Source organism: Aedes aegypti, chromosome 2 (genome assembly GCF_002204515.2).
Source record: "Aedes aegypti strain LVP_AGWG chromosome 2, AaegL5.0 Primary Assembly, whole genome shotgun sequence".
NCBI classification, from domain to species: Eukaryota; Metazoa; Arthropoda; class Insecta; order Diptera; family Culicidae; genus Aedes; species Aedes aegypti.
The window spans coordinates 352,344,967-352,364,562 of record NC_035108.1 but is presented as its reverse complement, the minus strand read 5'-3'; the positions used below and the strand labels follow the sequence as shown (position 1 = coordinate 352,364,562).

At 36.5% G+C, this 19,596-nt stretch overlaps 1 protein-coding gene across 4 annotated transcripts in view; it reads left to right on the top strand.

Moving 5' to 3' along the window:
- Window positions 1-19,596, top strand: part of LOC5578960 (mitogen-activated protein kinase ERK-A) — a 364,872-nt gene that overhangs the window by 285,759 nt on the left and 59,517 nt on the right. For all 4 annotated transcript variants that reach the window (XM_021846321.1, XM_021846320.1, XM_021846318.1 and 1 more), the window contains one exon: window positions 2,903-3,029. Coding sequence is in view for 3 of the 4 variants with exons in the window: in XM_021846320.1 (XP_021702012.1) it covers window positions 2,903-3,029 (127 nt within the window). In the remaining variant the exon portion in view is untranslated. The remainder of the gene's footprint in view (window positions 1-2,902; window positions 3,030-19,596) is intronic.

Below are 19,596 nucleotides of genomic sequence, written 5' to 3'. Positions count from 1 at the left end.
TAATAATCTTCAACGAAGTTGTTTGTTATTTCGATGTTATGTAATACAGTAATATCCCGATTTTGCCAGCGTTATATTTAGGGTTGACAAAATGGGGAAAAAGCTAAAATCGGGAAAAAAATTTCGACTTCTTGTCATTTCTATTTTTAAGTAGAAACTTTGTTTAATTATTTTGTTAATGATTATAGCGTTTTAATTTTTTTAGGAACCGTTATATTTCAAAAGGTTCCTAACGTAACTCCGTTCCGTGACAACTGCGATACAAAGTGAATCCAGACTTTAGATGATCGTATAGGCGTGGCCAAGGTCATACTTGACTTTGCACATTATTTCCACATTTAAATAATATAATGTTTAGACTAACAAAATCGGGTCAAAAATGGTGGCAAAATCGGGGGTAGACAAAATCGGGTCAGAAAGGGTGTCAAAATCGGGGGTGGATAAAATCGGGGGTAGACAAAATCGGGGGCTGACAAAATCGGGTCATTACTGTATTACGGTGATCCAGATTTTTATAGAAATGGGAATAGCCTTTTTCTATAAATTAACATATGAAAGTTAAGGTGTAAGCCATTTAATTGTAAGCAACTTTACGAATACTTTTTCTTGCAAAAACACGTCTACTTTAAGTGTGAAATGTTTGTATATTTTCATATTCCAAAAATCACCCATAGACTACCTTGACGAGAATCAGCTCTGCCAAAAATATCAATCTCCCAAATCATCAAAATATACAATCATCTTAAACCTCTGATACGTTGGAAGTTTCTATTTGACAAAAACCACATGTTTGGGAAAAAAAAAGTTAATTTCCATAGCGACATTCCACTAAAGTGATTGACCGAATTACTTTCAGATTGCTCGAGGAAAAGTGTCAGGAATAATTCAAGAAGAGCTGTTTTTCTTTCATAATTTTCGTCTTGAATACTTTTGGTGATTCTTCCAGAAATTTCTCTTCTCTCCTCTTCACTTTTAAAGGACTTTTCAAAGAATGTTTCGAGAAATTTCTTCAGAATTTGATGTAGGATCTTCTTGAGCAAACCAACGCTACATCCTTCAAGTAGTTCAACAGGAATGATTCTAAAAATTTTTGCTGGAACTATCCAAGTTTTCCATCCAGATGTTTTGTGGTTGGGTGTCAAAAATAGTTATATTCGACGTTATGGAATATGTAAATGAACCCAGGAACTCATCCACGGTCGCTCCTACGAATTTTTCCAAAAAATCCTCCAGGGATTATTCGAGGAATTCTATCAAGAACCATTAATTCTTCATTGAAATCATTGAGATTCCTCATGGAGTTCCTTTCAGTTATTTGTCTAGTAATTTCTCCATGATTTCATCCAAGAACTATTCTTACAGTTCTACCAAACTTTTTTTGTGTTATTTCTCAAAAAAAAATATAAAAGTTCTACCAAACTTTTTTTGTGTTATTTCTCAAAAAAAAATATAAATGAATTCTTCAAAAGTTTGTTTAAAGTTTCACACCACTTGATAAAGGGTCCCCCAAATCTACGCGACTTTTTACGGCGACAGCGACAAAAAATTGTCGCGATTTCGTTGTTGTGTCGCTGCAAGCACTCTTCTGTGGAACCATCTTGACTGACACGACGTGAATCACGTTGCTGTGGCTTAGACGCGCTCATCAAACAGTACATGCAGCGAAATCGCGGCGATTGTCTGTCGCTGTCGCCGTACAAAGTCGCTTAGATCTGGGGGAGCCTTAATACTACAGTGATTTTTCTTGTAATTTGTATACCATTTTCCTCAAAAACTCTGTCCGATGTTTTTCAAGGAGTTCTTCAGAAAATGCTTCAGGATGTTATCCAGAGATTCGTTTGATTATGTATTGAACGGCCTTAGCAATTTATCTAGGAGATCTTTAAGAGTCCAGAAGTTCCTTCAAAGATTTTTGTAGAAGTTCATCAAGGGTACCCACCATACCGAACAGCGCACAACTCAACTCGCTGTGATTTGAAATCATTTTTAAAGTATGTCGCTTCTTTATTATGTATTTTATGAGCCCTGGCTGGAATCGTATGGAAATCTTGAATGATAATTTTAAAGGAAGTCTGAAAAATCTCTGGGAAATCTGGGAAAATTATTGAATCTTCATGTTGCATTCTTAACAAAATTCTTGAAACATAGCCTTAGCAAGTCCGTAAAAAATGTATAAATTAACTTCTATCAAAGAAAACTATGGAAAAAATCTTTTAGATATACGTACAGTAATGCGAGTATCGATACTTATTGGTGGGGTAAAGTTGATCCCTTTTGAGTTTTTTTGTGACATAAGATTTAGTGGTATGCGTGTATTAGCATTCGCATATTTTTTGGGAACGAAATTTCAACAAAATGTCATAATAATAACAAAAACAATTTTAGAAGTCAAAAAGTGAAGTTTTTTATTCCAGAATGAAGTTGATGAATTACTGTTGGATTGTCACTCAAAATTCATTCATATTTTTGTGGGGATAAGAGTAGTCAGTCTAAGCTAATATAAGCTGATATGAGTCCAAAGCACATACAACGTAACTATTTCTTGGCGCAGACAGAAGGTTGAGCGCTCCCAGTTCCCACCATCCCTCGTCTATTTCACTTAAAGCTGTAAATTGGATAACAAAGTTTCTCGTTTTGCCTAGCATCTGTCTCTTCCTTTGGCGAACATCATACTTCTGTCTATCCTAGCCATAGAAGGCACCAGTTGTTGGTTACCCAGAGAGCAATTATTACGCCATATCAAACGATCCCATCGCAAACAAACATATCCAGTGACCCGTATTGCCCCTTTGCAAAACTTACCCAACTCAATCCCCCCATCCACCCCATTTTCCCTCATGTTCCTCTCATGATGAGTAAACAATACCACAACTAACGGCCATCCCGTTTTTCTTTCTTCCAGATCTGCCGTGGACACTGTGACAAAGACAAAGGTTGCCATCAAAAAAATATCCCCCTTCGAGCACCAGACCTACTGTCAGAGAACGTTACGGGAAATCAAAATCCTCACCCGGTTCAAACACGAGAACGTAAGTTGCCCGTTATGGATGAATAAATATAAATATTAACCGTAAAACGGGGTATCTTTGATAATGAGGTTTTATCATACATAAATATTGACTGAAATAATAAAATCTTTTGATCAGTTAAGCAAACCGAATGCAAATCCAAATAGTACTAGTACTATTTGATGTGAGAGCTATTTTCATTGGAATCAAGACAATTTTAAGCTTTATATTCGAATATTGAATAATATGATATTTTTTCAATTTTAAAACGATTACAATCAATATGTTCTACGATAACTATTTGGTGTAAAAGATTCGTCTCAATTCTGTCTCATGATTCTTTTGAATCCTGTTTCAGGATTCATCTAAACCCCGTATCAGGATTCGTATGAATCCTGTTTGAGGATTCGTCTGAATCCCGCCTTACGACTCGTCTGAATCTTGTCTCAGGATTCGACTGAATCCTGTTTCAGGATTCCACTGAATTCTGTCTCAGGATTTGACTGAACCCTGTCTCAGGATTCGACTGAATCCTGTCTCAGGATTTGTCTGAATCCTAGTTCAGGATTCGTCTGAATCCTGGTTCAAGATTCGACTGAATGCTGTCTCAGGATCCGACAAAACACTGTCTCAGGATTCGACGGAATCCTGTCTCAGGATTCGACTGAATGCTGTCTTTGGATTCGACTGAATCCTGTCTCAGGTTTCGATAGAATCCTGCATCAGGATTCGACTGAAACCTGTCGCAGGATTCGACTGACCTCTGTCTCAGGATTCGACTGAATCCTGTCTCTGGATTCGACTGAACCCTGTCTCAGGATTCGACTGAATTCTTTCTCAGGATTCGACTGAATTCTGTCTCAGGATTCGACTGAATCCTATCTCAGGATTCGACTGAATCCTGTCTCAGGATTCGACTGAATCCTGTCTCAGGATTCGACTGAATCCTGTCTCAGGATTCGACTGAATCCTGTTTCAGGATTTGACTGAATCCTGTCTTAGGATTCGACTGAATCCTGTCTCAGGATTCGACTGAATCCTGTCTCAGGATACGACTGAATCCTGTCTCAGGATTCGACTGAATCCTGTCTCAGGATTCGACTGAATCCTGTCTCAGGATTCGACTGAATCCTGTCTCAGGATTCGACTGAATCCTGTCTTAGGATTCGACTGAATCCTGTCTCAGGATTCGACTGAATCCTGTCTCAGGATTCGACTGAATCCTGTCTCAGGATTCGACTGAATCCTGTCTCAGGATTCGACTGAATCCTGTCTTAGGATTCGACTGAATCCTGTCTCAGGATTCGACTGAATCCTGTCTCAGGATTCGACTGAGTCCTGTCTCAGGATTCGACTGAGTCCTGTCTCAGGATTCGACTGAATCCTGTCTCAGGATTCGACTGAATCCTGTCTCAGGATTCGACTGAATCCTGTCTCAGGATTCGACTGAATCCTGTCTCAGGATTCGACTGAATCCTATCTCAGGATTCGACTGAATCCTGTCTCAGGATTCGACTGAATCCTGTCTCAGGATTCGACTGAATCCTGTCTCAGGATTCGACTGAATCCTGTCTCTGGATTCGACTGAAACCTGTCTCAGGATTCGACTGAATTCTTTCTCAGGATTCGATTGAATCCTGTCTCAGTATTCGACTGAATCCTCTCTCTGAGTTCGGCCGAATCCTGTCTTAAGATTCGACTGAATCCTCTCTCTGAGTTCGGCCGAATCCTGTCTTAAGATTCGACTGAATCCTGTTCCTAATAATTTTCTTCCAAAAAAGTTTCAAAGTAACCCCGTTTCACGGTACCTGCCACATTTTATCGCGCGCGCAGTCAAAGTATGATCTCTATTCGCAAAGGGACACTTGTGTCACACCCATCCGGGCAATTTTCCCGGTTTAACTTTTTTCTCTCTATACTCTGCTAGTAATCCAGCAGATGGTATGCGGGACAGGTGGAAAATGATGAGTTACAAAGTTGGGAAATTAAATAAAGTATACGACAACAACGAGTGGAAGTTTTTCACGAGATTTTCCGCTTCATTGCTATTTGGATGAGCAAGTTTCCGAAAAAATATTCCGAGAAAAGCGAAACACGAAATTAAACATACGCAAGTTGGTACAGAGATTCCGCGGAATGGGGAGTGTCACATTTACTGTGAAGTGGGTTCACAAGTTTGAAGCTCCGAGCTAGGCATGTTTCCGAAAGAGATCTCAGTACAAAGAATGAGCCAAACCAAAGCTTGCTTTTCCTACGAATGACTGCCGCCTCGAAATAAATAACGATGTAAGAAATTTGTGTTTACGAGGCTGTAAGTGGAGTAAAAGTTCGAGAATGACTAAAATATTTCCCTTTGCAAAAATGTAAGTTGGCTAAGGAAGTTCTAAGTTAATAATTGTGGAACTGAATCCTGTCTCATGACTCGACTGAATCCTGCCTTAGGATTTGACTGAAGCCTGTCTCAAGATTCTACTGAATATTGTCACACTATTCGACTTAATCTTCTCTCTGGTTTCGACTGAATCCTGTCTCACGATTCGAATGAATCTGAATTCGAACGAATCATGAGTCGACTGAATCCTGTCTCAGGATTCGATTGAATCCTGTCTCAGGATCCGACTGAATCCTGTCTCAGGATTCGACTGAATCCTGTCTCAGGATTCAACCGAATCCTGTCGCAGGATTCGACTGAATTCTGTCTCAGGATTCGACTGAATCCTGTCTCAGGATTCGACTGAATCCTGTCACAGGATTCAACCGGATCCTGTCTCAGGATTCAACCGAATCCAGTCTCAGGATTCAACCGAATCCTGTCTCAGGATTCAACCGAATCCTGTCTCAGGATTCAACCGAATCCTGTCTCAGGATTCAACCGAATCGTTTCTCAGGATTCAACCGAATCCTGTCTCAGGATTCAACCGAATCCTGTCTCAGGATTCAACCGAATCCTGTCTCAGGATTCAACCGAATCCTGTCTCAGGATTCAACCGAATCCTGTCTCAGGATTCAACCGAATCCTGTCTCAGGATTCAACCGGATCCTGTCTCAGGACTCAACCGAATCTTGTCTCAGGATTCAACCGAATCCTGTCTCAGGATTCAACCGAATCCTGTCTCAGGATTCAACCGAATCCTGTCTCAGGATTCAACCGAATCCTGTCTCAGGATTCAACTGAATCCTATCTCAGGATTCGACTGAATCCTGTCTCAGGATTCGACTGAATCCTGTCTCAGGATTCAACCGAATCTTATCTCAGGATTCGACTGAATCTTGTCTCAGAATTCAACTGAATCCTGTTGCAAGATTCAACTGAATCCTGTTGCAGGATTCTTTTGAATCCTGCCTCCGACATTCGTCTGATTACTGACTCAGGATTTATCTGTACTGCTATTCTTGATTCCAACCGATAAAACCATTTTCTAATGAAATTCTCCATATTACTACCGGTTCATGTATAACCCATTTAATTAATTAACCTCTCAATGTCTGTCGAACCCTATGCGCTTTGTCCGAACATTTCGTTCGAATTGACATCCTAATAAATGCAAATAATTTGCATCTCGCGCCCCAGGATCAACATCAGCACACTTCTACGTATTGTCAGATATTGCCGTGTCGTAACAATGCCATCATCAGATCACTTATCAGGATAAAACAGATGGGATCACTAAATCCCTCGCCACACACGCATCGGAGGAGTGCGGCTGACATTTAATGGGTCTCCGATGATGACGTTGTGTGGCATAATGTGCCTCCACTAGGAATTTCAGTAGGTTACGGCATATTTCCCGAAAGTTCTCAAAGTCTCACAGTTTGAAACAAAAATATTAAGATTTAGAGGTGTCTTTTTCAAAAGCATCTAAAAAATTAATCGGTTGAGTATTCATGAATTTGTAGTCAAACAAAAATCATTTAATTAGTAAAATGAGAATACAAATTGGAGAAAACTGTTTGTAGTCAAGAATAGTTTTGATTTTAGACATTTTTTTTTTGTTCTACAATTTTTCATACATTTAATTTTGTAGAGAATGTTGCTAAAATAATCTAATTGTTATGTAAATTTCACTTAATATTTTTGTCTCAAACCTTGGGTTTTTATGTGATTTGAACTCAGAAGGCCACCCAAACTTTTGGTTTTGAGAACTTTCGAACAAAATGCCACACCCTACAACATCCCAGTCGTGTGGGATATCACGTGGAACGCATCTATGAGTGTAAATTAAATTTCACCTTTTTTATGATCCATCAAATGTCCCTCGTACCGCGTCCTACAATACAAGTGCCATACCCCACCATCGTCATCCAGTTGCTCGTACATACTGGAAAAATGGCCCGCATGGTGACAACCGCGTCAATCATGTCGGGGCGATGATTGAAGCTAAATGCGCATAATTCGAGGATGATGTTCTGCAGAAATGGAAAGTTATAAAAGTTGAATGGTTTATCGTGTAAGGCATATTGCGCCACCTGAATCATTCTTCTGGGGGAATTTGCAATATGAGTACTGGTGTGGACCTCCAGAAATAACTGCCAAAAAAGACCGGAATCTATAAAATTTATATAAGAAAATCGAGCAGACGTGTGTTACAACTACATTTTTGGCCATTTTCTAATTGAAAAAATTGCTTTACAATTTTAAGAATTAAATCAAATTCACTTTAACAAAAGTGATGTAAACAATATTAAATCTTTAGGAAATTACCAGAACCCCACTCAGTGCCGTCGGTGTCGAAAATGGGATCATGGAACAAAACATTGCCGGATGGATGTTAAATGCATGATTTGGGGAGGTTCTTCTCATGCTAAGGACGTCTGTCCTGTGAAGGAAGATACTAAAGTTTGTATGCGCAAATTGCTGAGGCAACCATAAGTCTAACTTTTGGGATTACCTTTCGCTCAAACGAATCGTTAAGACTCGTACCAGTCAGATGAATGGCAACGTTTTTCGTTCATGGATTCCCCATACAGAAACTCCAACAATTCTCATTTTTCGGTTAACGATCGCTTGCTTAATAAAAATACCCATCAGGTGAATGATAACCGTGCCCATTCCCAAGCTATTTTTTTCCCTTCGGGTAGCCGTTCGAATCTTTCAATTCCGAACGGATTTACCCAAGGAAAATGCTATGCCAAGATTTTGATTGAAATCCTTAAAATAAACTAAGAGCAACTGCTCAAAATAGTACCATAATTGCTCCAGAAAAAAATCAGTAACATCCTTTTTCAATCTGCCTCTATCGTAACTTTTGCTAAATCTATCCGAGCAATCCATCCTAACAAGTTCCTATGAATTGCATATTATTAGATTACACGAGAGCGGCAACAATTCCCTCTGTAAACAACTTTCTCCTAAAAGTTCGAAACCAGTTCATCATCGTGAACAGCAAAAGCGCGTCGCGTCTGGGCCAGGCTTGTGAAAATGAAGCCGAATTTAATTTTGAGGATGGATTTCACACGGCGTGAAACGAGTTTTTCGAAATGGAAACACACCCCCATCACAAGGAACTTGGCGGCGTCATTTCCAATGGAAACATAGTTTTAATTCAATTTGCTGTGTTGAGCTTCTGAGTGTCTGAAGGAACAGGAAGCGAAAAACCGAGACATAAATCTGAAATTTCCTGACAAAGAAATATTCGGCTGTTGGCAGTTTTAAGTGTCATCGGATTGATGGTGAAGATCGATGAGCCGGATAGATTACTAACTGGTGAGCTCGTTTCATGCTTGTGATAACACGCATCTGAGCTACTGGCAGAGGGGTTAATCAAAAATTAATTGTTATTTAAAAAGTTTAATAAATTTTGTCATTTGTTATAGTAGATTAAAAAAAGGAAAATCTGTAATAATAGTATTCTCATTATATTCTAGTCGGATTTACTCCAGAAAAAAAAAGTTTGTCCCTAGTATAAATAGATATTTTATCGCAAACTCGCGGATACGTCGATATTGGCGATGCAAACACACACTGAGTTCTACATTGCAATCCTTACGGTTAGTTAGTTTTCAATCTGTGATCCACCAGTCCACGGAGGATTCGATTCAAACATTTTTTCGTTATTCCATACCGTTAGTACATTTTTGGCACATAGCTGTATACCTATATGCTGCTGATGAATTCCAATCGTTTTCGATTGCGGAAAATTCCATTCGGAAGACGGGAGCGAAAAGATTGTTCAATTGAGGAGCATGTAGAGATGGTTGTTGCGAGGAACAGACACGAATGTCGGAATTTTAGCTTTTGATTCGACATTCCGAAGATTGTCTTTGTTGTGGTTAAATCGAAAACCAAAATTTGCATTTGCGTTGAAAGAATCAGCTTGACGAAACATGTAGGACTGTGTGAAGCAGTAATTCTTCGAGTTAAACAGTGCCGCATAAAGCCACTACCCGAGCAGAAGAAAATAACTACTGAATACCAAATTGAGGTATTCCATACCAGATAATTTCCAATACTTACAACCTGAATGAGGTATGAATGAGCCCTGCATAAGAGGTAAAATACCTCAAATAATACCTTCTGCATATTTTACAAATACCAAGCTGATAATTAGATCAGGTATTGTAATACCTCAATAATACTTGATGGATTTTCATATAAAAGTGAAATTTTTCAATACTAGTTCAATACCTCCAGCAGTCCTCAATTGCTGTCGAATACCAAAATGAAGTATTTTTAATTGTTTTAAACATTTTTTTCAAATACCATTATAATACCAAAATGAGGTATTGATAACTGAACAATACCTAATTGTGGTATGATACCAAAATATGGTATGCATAAGTTATTGGCGAGTTATTCTTTCTCCTCGGGTACCCGAGCAGAAGAAAATAACTACTGAATACTAAATTGAGGTATTCCATACCAGATAATTTCCAATACTTACAACCTGAATGAGGTCAACAATTCCCTGAGCCCTGCATAAGAGGTAAACTACCTCAAATAATACCTTCTGCATATTCTAAAAATACCAAGCTGATAATTAGATCAGGTATTGCAATACCTAAATAATACTTGATGGATTTTCATATAAAAGTGAAATTTTTCAAATATAGTTCAATACCTCCAGCAGTCCTCAATAGCTATCGAATACCAAAATGAAGTATTTTTAATTGTTTTAAACATTTTTTTCAAATACCATTATAATACCAAAATGAGGGATTGATAACTGAACAATACCTAATTGAGGTATGATGCCAAAATATGGTATGCATAAGTTATTGCCGAGTTATTCTTTCCTTCTCGGGTAGGGGACTGTCTAATAAAAGGACACCGAGCCTATTAATCTTAAAAATAATTCCTAGTATCTTAAAAATCTTCTTACCATTTCCAGAGTGCTTTTAAAAGTGGCCGTGCGGTTAGTGTTACCAAGCATTTAACTGCATCGAGTCAAGGGGTGTGGGTTCGATTCCCGCTTCAATCAGAACATTGTTTCGTCAGAAATGTATTTCGACTGTGCCACTGGGCGTTGCATGCTAGTCCGTTGTCTAGTGTGGTGCTTCCTTCAAAAGGCAAATCGTCCACTGGAAGCATTAACGTGTCGGTGTCTTCTTTTTTAAATGCAAGTGAAAAAAAGTTCATAATTTCACATTTTTGTTGCTTGATGGCAAACGTCAACAAAATTTCTTGTCTTCAAAAACATACATCTGTTCTGTATACGTATCCCCTCAAAATTCTTCTACCGCTTGTAAGAAATCTTCCATAAACCTTTGCATAACTTATGGACGGCACCTTGAAGTCTCTTTGCCACCCTCTTTGAAACACTGAGTTAAGGGCCACGAATGTAAGCTAATAAGTAGAAACTATTTTATCAAAATTTATGATGAAGCTAGAAAAAGTCATAACAATTACCTGTTGCAAAAAAAACAATACTTATAAATGTAGTGTTCCCAGATTATCTGGTACTAAATCAATAATCTTGTTAGGTCATGTTTATTTTTTTATCTTACTAGCTGGTGAATTCAATTAACCTGTGAAAATTCTGCACTGTTGTAACAAACGAAATGTTATGTTCGACACATTACAAAACATATTTCATAAATTAGGTTGATAGTGTTGTTTAACGCAGTACACCTAGATATAAGTAATAAATCTTGATTCGATTGTGGAAGGGTTCTTAGCAAACTGAGCTAAGAAGCAACGTCTGACCCATTTGCGTGGATCTATTTCTGATCTCCTAGTTCCATCAAATAATTAATCGAGAGAGCAAGTTTAAGAACGAAATGGTTGAGTGATTTTGAAAGTGTGAGGAACATTGAAAAAAATATTATTTTTTAAATGAAATTTGGTTGGGTCAATCTAAAAAAAGCATCGTCTATCATTCGTCAATCCCATGAAACTTTCTCTAATCGGATGAATTGTTCATGACTTAAATTGCTTTCCGATACACGTGCCAACCGGAAGCTACGCCTACACTTTCACAGCAGGTCTGGTCCCAGGTCGGTTGGTTTTCTTTGGCGGAAAACCCTCCCTAACCATTCAGCAGAAGACTTTCTTCCGCAAGCCAAATTGACCCAACTTGACACCCACCGGAGAACAGTTAGTTTAATTGAATTTTGATGCATCACGGCCTAGGGTTCTCCAGGAGGAGTTTCCTCGAAGTCTGCGAGCCGATCCACTGGACGAAGTATAAGCTTCAATCGGGATATTTTGTACGTTCGTGTGTGTGTGTGTGTGTGTGTGTGTGTGTGTGTATAGGGGAAATTCACACTCCATACAGCATCTGAGCCTCAACGACAGGTGGCTGCATTCCATACAAATGTTAATCATAAATATATATATCACTTCACACAAAAATTCTGATCAGTAACTAAAATATATATTTTCATGTATTTGGCGAAAAAATGCACTAATGGAGCTATAGTACATCGAATACTATGGAACATATCTGACACATTTAGCAACAAATGTTAATTTAAGATTTTTTCCTGGATACCTTACATAAGCTTGTAAAAATTACATTATTAACAAGAAGGTTATTGACTTTCTTTGACATTTATTGACTATTGTGTCAAACGCGATTTGAAACACACTTAAAACGAAGAAAAAGTCTATTCATTCGAAAGAGATCTATTGACATAGATTTTATTAGGATTTAGTACAGAAACAGCGGTTTCGAAGGAACAACGCACACATGATGTAAAAAAATCTTAATATGCACAAATCAATTTCTAACTTTAAGGGAATTGGTCTTCAATACTAAAGAAAACCAGAAAAAAATACTACATAAAAGAATTTGCAAACTTCATTTTTAAGTTTTTTGACCAGCTTTGGGCCACTGTGCGACGTATTGGACTGCACCGGAAGTTCATCTGGATGCCATGGCTTGATTGACATGGACACAACCCAAACATAGTAAATAGTTGTTGCCGGAAAAACTACTTTTCATCAGCAGCAGGGTTCTCCTTCCGGACGCAAGATAAACTGTTCTTACATCTTGCAGCTGGTTTCGTTCGACCCCGCTGGAGAAAATTTTCACTTGTAGCTCGCAAAAACAACTGTGCAACCGACATCGCCTCGTTTTGTCTTCACGAGAGCTTTCTGATTGAACATTCAAAATAGAAGATGGAAAAGTTAATCAACTGGGAGAAAGAAAAATAATGTTCAACTAGATGGGGTTTTCTTCTCGATGCGCTGGAAATGATGCTATTTTATTTTGCGAAAGCGTTTATGATACCTTTCGCATAAATGTTCGGAAAACAAATAGCGTTCCTATGATGAACCATCTGGTTGGAGCGATGTTTCGAATAGGCATGTGCTGAACCCATAAAATGCTTATAGGTCAATGTCAAAGTCGTAGAGAATTTATGATATGCGCAATTTCATAAGTTGTTTTAAATTATTCAGACAATATTGTTTAATGTTTTAGAAGAGTATATACAGTGACAGTCAAAACAGTAAGACAATCTAAGCGTAACAATTTTAACTCTCTTAAATTTATGGTTTTCTATGTAATCCAAAGTTTTTATTATAGTTGTTTAAGGTGAAGATTAATCGAAGCCAAACCTCAAATTTTCAAGAGCACAAACCTGGAGAACCGAACACCCGTTTGAGCTGAAAACTAAATCGATTGGTCACCACCAGCGAGTTATCGTTCTGCTAATGTAAGGTTTTGCTTGGTAGTCCTGTGAACGGTAACTATATATTAATTCAACATCAACAACTTAACATTATCTTGTAGATTGTTAAAAGCCTTGGAGGACACCCAAGGCTAAACATGGCACATGTGATAAAAATAGGTTAGGACACTCTAAGATTGGCCATTACCGGTATTCAAGGAATATGCTAGAATCTTTATTTCTGAACAAACCTCCTTGCTTAAAATGCTTTCGTTGGTAAAAAGAAGCCCCAAATTTTTCTTTATTTCCTGGGATAATTTAAGTAGGGTGAAGATTAGACAGAGTTTTCTAAGTATGTCAAAATATCAGTAGATACCCTAGTACCGGACAGCACCCAATACCGGACAAAGTCGAAAAATTGAGAAATCATGGTCCAATCAAGATAGTGTATTAGTAGAAAAGAAAGCTACAATGGAGACTAATATTTGCGTACAATAACACATCCTTGAAATGTGCATACCTTTTTAATTTTTTTTTTTTTGAAAATCTTGAAAAAAAATGACGTACCGCCATAATTTTGAGCATAGTTAGTAATTATTTTGAATATGACAAAATACTTTGGATCACGCAAGCATGATCGAACATAATCCTAATTTGATAGTATGCATGTACCATAATTGAACTAAATGTGGACAAATTATAATTTTGGTTAAGCACCTTCTGTCCCCCAGTTTCGGACAGCTTGATTTCTTATATGATATCTTTGTAATTATTGCACCGGTGTCCCAAAATACATTCATTTTTCATGGATTCCGTCGATCATGATATCAAAAAAGCAAAAAAAATAAGAAGAATGAACTTTCAGAACAACATAGTAAAATGTGCTATTTTTCATCATATATGGAAGAGGTTTTTGATGGACATCTTGCAAACTAAGTAAAACTCAAATTGTTCTTGTAAATGTTGCAAATGCATTGAATTGGCAATTATATACTATTCCTATAAAGAAAACATTCAATGATGTTCAAATTTACAGATTTTGAAGCATTTCCAGATTGTGTCCGGTATTGGGTGCCACCTTTCAAGAACGGCCAATTTGGTACTAAAATACATTATCAAAATACAATGTCGAAATTCATATTTATATTTTCAAATTTATTTTTGTACACTATAAAAATGATAATCATAGATGTGTAACAGGGCCTTCCTTAGCCGAGTGGTTAGAGTCCGCGGCTACTAAGCAAAGCCATACTGAAGGTGTCTGGGTTCGATTCCCGGTCGGTCCATGATCTTTTCGTAATGGAAATTTGTTTGACTTCCCTGGGCATAGAGTATAATCGTACCTGCCACACGGTATACGAATGCGAAAATGGCAACTTTGGCAAAGAAAGCTCTCAGTTAATAACTGTGGAAGTGCTCATAAGAACACTAAGCTGAGAAGCAGGCTCTGTCCAAGTGAGGACGTTAATGCCAAGAAGAAGAAGAGTAACAGGAACACATAAAACCAATATTTATCGAATTATGAATTTAATGGCTTATGTGTCCGGTACTGGGGTATCTCCCCCTACAAATGTTTTTGCAGTGACGGATCCGAACAGGAAGGGGAAGGTTAAAAAAGCGAGTGATAAAATAATAAGACCAATTCAGCAATAGAACTGAATTTTATCAATACTAAAAAGTCCTTAATAAAGGTCAAATAAGGACCAAAACGTTGGAAAAAGCAACCATACAGTTGTTTTGAATTGCCACACTAGACTGAAAAGCCGTTACTTTGTCATTCATCATATTTCTGAAAATACCGAAAAAACTCAAGTTGTGAATTGGGTATTACAGGGTGATTACTATTTCCTGTCAGTAAAATAAGTAATCATAAGCATATTTTTTAACCAAAAAAGACATATTTTTTTCGCTAAAATTTTCCATAATCTGTCTTATGCTATTCCCTAGTAAGTCTGAAAGATTTTGGTAACATACTGTTTCAATCAGGCAAATTTTTCACCGGAGTTTAGTCAAAAATACATATCTGTGGAAAACGTGCGTGCCAAGTGTTATTTCTTTAAAACAACACATATGACTAAAAACTGAGGTAAATAAAAAAAAGATTTAATCTTTACTTTGTCAAAACAAACTTTATAGATGTACAAAACAGGATGTATGCTGGAAATTAAAATTCATACATACATCTTTTATCTACGAGCATTTACTTTACTGACAGGAATTAGTAATCACCCTGTAAAGGATTGAAAGTGGACCCAAAATGTCACCCAATTCATGCGGCTGATATCAGTTCACAAAAACCTCCATATTCCGTGGAAAAAATATCAAAGGATCGAATAACACCTATTTAGACGAATCATGTAAAAGTGTCCGTTGCCACATTTTACAATAAAAAAAATCTATTCTTCTGAGATAAAGAACAGTTTTAACTGATTGTGGCTAACTGAATGTATTTTGCTTGGTGTACGACAAGGGTTTTCAGTCTTTTTGGATCGTGGAGCAACTTTTTAAAGAAGATTAAAGTTAACCACATGTTCAACACTTACGGAAATATTCAAAATTTTGATAAAACTCGTGAAATATTCCTAATTTTGTATCACGTTGTAATATTTTCGATAATCAATAAAATTGCCTGTACTTTACTTAAGGTGAAGATGAATCGATGCCAAAGTTCAAATTTTCAAGAGCACGAATCTGGAGAACCAACCATCCGTTTAAGCTGAAATTTAATCGATTGGTCACTAGCTGGTGGTTTTCGGCTCAAACGGGTGTTTGGCTCTCCAGATCCGTGCTCTTGAAAATTTGAACTTTGGCTTCGATTCATATTCACCTTAACCGAAGATAAGTATGCCGACAAATGTTCACACCCTCAATGTTTCAAATATTCAGTTGGATAAAAGTTTATTTCTTCAACTTTAAGGGTTTATTTTCCATATTGTATTCAAGAAAACCCAATTTAACATCTAAAATTGTTCAAAACGAAATGTATGAAACAATTATCGCCAATAGAATATTTTTGACATTCTAAGCACAAAATAATTCGGATCTTGATTTTGTTATTAGAATGTTACTGATCGTTGTCGTAATAATACCAAAGGTGCATAAAAGTTTGATAGTGTTCCAGATTTTGATACCATGTGCATACGACTCGTTGAAACCGTCATTCATCATAACCCCGAAAACATCATAAAGTAAAAATGAATTGGAACCACCGCAATTTTTTTAAGAGCACAGATCTATAAAGAACAAAATAGTGGTATGAAATAAAATTCTGTGAATTGGTCGCTCAAATTTTTATTGCGATCTCTCTATATTCCTACTCTTGAAAATACTAGGTATGGCTTGGTTTGGTATAATCCAAAACATTTTTTAAAGCAAAAATTTAAGATATTTCAAAGCATTGCACAGTGGTACCGCCCATAGGTCATAAATCGAAAAACAAAATGTCTTGGTTGTCAATCCTTTCACCTTTTCATGGATCAATTATGATCTCAAGAATGTAAAAACAGACACATTATAGACGTTCCTGTATGATATGCATAGTAAGGCTATGAATGATTGAGTGTACCGTCGATGGGGGTGACAATGGGTCTAGGGGGTGAGATTGGGTCAAAACGGAAAAATATGTTTTGTGAAATATTTCAGCTAATAACGCTGATATTACTAAAATTAATAATTCATATGTTAGGGAACATATTATTACACATAATTCATAACAATATGCATTTTTAGAAATAGTAGTTTTTGTTTACTACATCAATAAACTTGTATGTTGAAACTAGATAAAATTTACAACAATAAATTTCTCCTGTACAAAGTATCACGCATGTACTCTAGCCTCTATCGTTGTATTAGTAGAATGTTGAAAGTCTTTTCATTACACATCACAGGTATTTTCCGGAATCTGTTTGATTTTCCCACAAACAAATCATTTTTTTCGGTACGATGTCTAAAACATTGAAAATGGGGGTGAGATTGGGTCAAGCAAGAACGATATTAAATGAAATTCCAAGTCCACTTTTTTGACATTTTACGGTGCCGGGTGTTCTCTTTTTTCATTAAGATGTGTTTATTCTTTCTAAATACAGCATCTCTGAAGCATCAAACAAGTCTACTTGAGTATTTCGTGCATTGAATAACAATACAACGCATTTTGACAACTTCTCAAACCAGTGTCTGTGTTTCGTGCGCAGCAACATCGTAAATTTTTATCAAAAGCGTGTTTTTTTCTAAATTTGATTATTTATCAGTGTCTTCATATTATAGAAACAACTCACGGAAGTACAAATGAGTTGGATCGCTGAAATACTGGGATTATGACGTCAACTTCTGCCTGAAATTTATTGATCGTGGAATGTCGCACCGAAATTTAACTATTTGCGAAGGTTTAAAATAATCACTGTTTCAGTACACCTTTGGGGAAACTGAATGGGCTTTCTAGCAATGGGGATGAGACTTTGAAGACAATTTGAGGGAAACACCAAGAAAATTTATGTAAACTTGACGATAAATGTTGGGTTTACATATTTTTTCTCATAACTCTTCAATTTTCAGTAAAATCTGTCTTTTAAGTGGGTTTATCATACTTGTGAAACATCTTAGCTATCTTTTTGTCTTGTTTGCATCGTTTTTTTTATCAATATTTTTCAGTTGTGAATGGTTTTGAAATCATATTCTCAAAAACAAGTTATTTCAATTACAGTGACCCAATGTCACCCCCTCTATGGGGTGAGATTGGGTCATTTTTCATTCACATGTGGTGCCGCTGTGAATAAATATTTGTCTTTAATTTTTTGAACAGTTGTTAATGTACCATCAAAGTACATACACACCAAATTTGAAGTTTATTGGAGTTAAATTGCGATAGTTATTCAAAAAATAAATCGCACATATCCCTTTTTGACCCATTGTCACCCCCAACGACGGTATTTTTCATGTGTGAAAAATACGTTAAAAATCACGCAATTTCAGCACTTTGTTTATTGTATTCGCAAATCAGAATCAAATGATTTTTCAATCAGTTAAGATTACAGAACATTAGTACAGATGTATATTTATCACTTCCGATACGTTTTAGTGTGTTATTTGACATCCAGGAGTCAGTATTGATGTGAGTAATGAGGATAGAAATATACTCACTTCGTAACTACATCACTTTATTTGAAGTACGTTTTTAAATATGTTCTTAATCACATTTTATCAAACTTCTGCCATCAAATGATCATGTTTGAGTGGAAAAATGAACTTGTGAAGGGTCTAGCTGCAAATGTTTGCAAATTAGTTAGCAGTGTGCCTTCAAAGTTGTGAGTTTTTACCAATAAAGGCAATGGTAAAAATATTCATAGAATTGATTACATACCAGTATATTTGTAGCCAACTGGAATGAATATTCTAAATAATTAAATTTTCACTACTCATACTTCAATTCGATATGAATGCACATGCAACATTGGATATTGATTTAACAAGTAGCAATAGTGAGGGCGCTGAGACAATAAAATCCTATTAAATTAGTATTGGTACAACAGCCATTCTGATAAGGACATGACTTCCCAAAGTGTGGGAGGAATGACATGAAATTGTTCTTGTATTTATTTTGAGCATCAACACAAGATATTCAACGACATTCCAGCATTTACATATACAGTGCTGAAAAAAAGTGGGAATAAAAAATATTGAGAAGCAACAAAATATTACCAAATAATTAATTAGTTATTACTTAGTTGTACATGTTTGAAACTTAAGGTTAATTGCATTATTTGATTTTGGTAGAGATTTGATGTGAAATTGGCATTATCAATTAATAAGTATTTCAAGTATTTATATGTACATCATCGGCACTCAGAAAAATGTTCATTATCTTTTTACATCCACATACCAAAAAGTAGTCTTCTGAGCATGTGAAGCAACCCTGTGAGTGGAATCTTCTCAAGTTCGCAATTAATAATCCTAATATATTGCTTTCAATCTATAAATTTAATGGAACTTATCAATAAAATATTAAATACTATTGGTTATCTTGGACACGGAAAGAGAGATAATTGCAAGTCAGTTTTTTGCACATATAATAATTCATATAACAGAGCATACGCAATATGATCTCCGCATCCTAATTAGAATTTTGTGATATCAATGGAGTTGTAACAGTCCAAAATTATTAATTTGGCAATTTCTGATGGTATTTATCATCGGATATTGAGTACAATAATTTATGACCGCTTCGTAGAACAAATGGAATCACTGTGCTTTGGTACAAATTTTCAAAACTGTTGCGGACCACTCGCCAAGGAACCAAGTTCTCCGCGGAGCATGATCTGAAAACCGCTGGTGTAGAATAATCGGGGAAATATGTTTTATTCTATTTTACCCTAAAATTTGATCTTTTGATATTTAAAACAATCATCTGAGGGATGCAATACAATGTACGGCATTTCAACCAGTCTCGTAGAGTGAAGGATCCCATTTGACCTATTTAGTTTTTCAAATATTTAAGACAAAATGGGGCAAATCGGGCTTTTTGGTCACGAAGATAGTATTG